Genomic DNA, 1,561 nt, shown 5'->3' with positions numbered 1-1,561 from the left:
GCGAGCAGCAGGCCGACGGCGAGCTCGCTGGTCGACTGCGCGTTGAAGTGCGCGTTGTGCAGCGAGAGGTGCGGCCGAGCGCGCAGCAGCAGCCGCGTCGTCACCGTCGGGCCGGCGAACGGCACGATCACAGCTCGCAGCCGCTTTAGGCTGTCGAGTGCCTCGGCCGACGGGAGCCGCGCGACGAAGACGGTGGCTTCCGGCGGGGCCCGGCTCATCTCCGTGCCCCACGAGAGCGTCACGCCCGGCGAGAGGCTGGCCGCTGCCGCCTCGAGCAGCGGCAGCTCGTCCACGTCCGCCTCGTGGAGCAGATAGAAGGCGACCACGGACCACCGCCGCCGGTTTCGCCGCACGAGGTAGACGGCGGCGGCGGTGGCGGCGAGCGAGGCGGCGACGAGGCGCATACACACACACACACACACACGCACGCACGCACGCACGCGACAACGTGTGCGGTCGTTGTGCGGTCGTCGCCAGCTGGTCGTCGCGGGCAAAACGGGTCGTGTGGGTGTGAATTCCGGGGACCGGACGCCCGGGGGGGGGGCGGCAGAGCCCTTCGGCACTTTGTACTGAGCGACTGTGATTTCGATCACGTTACAGGCAGGCGTTGGTGGCGCCTCTGGCGCTGCACGCCAGCACGCCGCAGCGGGCGCGGTTACGTTCACGCCCCGCTTTCGGTTATGTTTTGAGAGAGAGATTTTTTGTTATGTTTTGCTGCTCGGCGGGCCCGGAGAAGCAGCCCGGAAAGCACTTTGATATTCAGCTGAACAACCTTTGATAGTCATACGCGGGTTCGATCGACGCACTTTCCTTTTTACCGCCGTGTTACACCGACAGAAAGAAAGAAAACAGCGGCACGGATTTCTTTTTAGGCGCGGGCGGCGTTAGCCCGCTGAATATCATGGGCGTCCGTCTCTTGTCACTCGCGGCGCTGGTCGCGAGGGCGGCTGCGTTCGACTTTGACGACGAGGCGCCAGCGGCGGCGGTGCCCGCCAAGCCCAAGCCGGCCCCCGAGACCAGCAAAACCGTCTCGCTGCTGCACCGCATCGGCGACGCCGGCGCGTTTGCAGAGCGCTCGAAGCTGTGGTATCGCGAGGCTGCCTCGGCGGGCGGCGGCCTGCGAGTGCGGCTCGGGCCCGCGAAGCTGAGCGGCGCCGAGCGGGACGCCTTCGCCGCCCTCCTCGACTCTGGCGGCCACTACACCCTCCGCCTGCCCTCCAACTTTTCGGCGCCCGCCGACTCGCCGCCGGTGTTTGCGTCGGTGTCGGCGTGCTCGCTCGCCGAGTCGCGCTTCGAGGAGGCGATCGAGCTGACCTTCTCCACCGCAGGGACGCTGACCTCGGTCTCGTACACCGTGCCGGCCGCCTCCGAATGCCCTCCCACTTTGCCGCTCGCAGCGACCGAGGTGCGGCCGCCGCACCGCACGCGCGCCGCAGCGGCGCCCCGAAGAAGGGCCGGCCTGCTCCCCGGCAGGTGGGCTTCTCCACCACGGTCACCATCACCTACCCCTCCGAGGGCCCGCGCCCGATCGGCCGCGTGCACGACGCCGCCTTCCTGCCGC

At 68.9% G+C, this 1,561-nt stretch overlaps 1 protein-coding gene across 1 annotated transcript; it reads left to right on the top strand.

Moving 5' to 3' along the window:
- Positions 1–901: 901 nt before the first annotated feature.
- EMIHUDRAFT_124502 (hypothetical protein) lies at positions 902–1,536 on the top strand (the record flags this gene model as incomplete). Its single annotated transcript, XM_005765400.1, has 2 exons — positions 902–1,405; positions 1,474–1,536. Coding segments are annotated over 2 exons (567 nt in total), but the record flags the coding sequence as incomplete, so codon positions are not given.
- Between the last annotated feature and the right edge of the window lie 25 nt (positions 1,537–1,561).

Source organism: Emiliania huxleyi (genome assembly GCF_000372725.1).
Source record: "Emiliania huxleyi CCMP1516 unplaced genomic scaffold EMIHUscaffold_5538, whole genome shotgun sequence".
NCBI classification, from domain to species: Eukaryota; Haptophyta; order Isochrysidales; family Noelaerhabdaceae; genus Emiliania; species Emiliania huxleyi.
The sequence above is the reverse complement of the archived record's forward strand: the minus strand, read 5'-3'. Positions and strand labels throughout refer to the sequence as shown.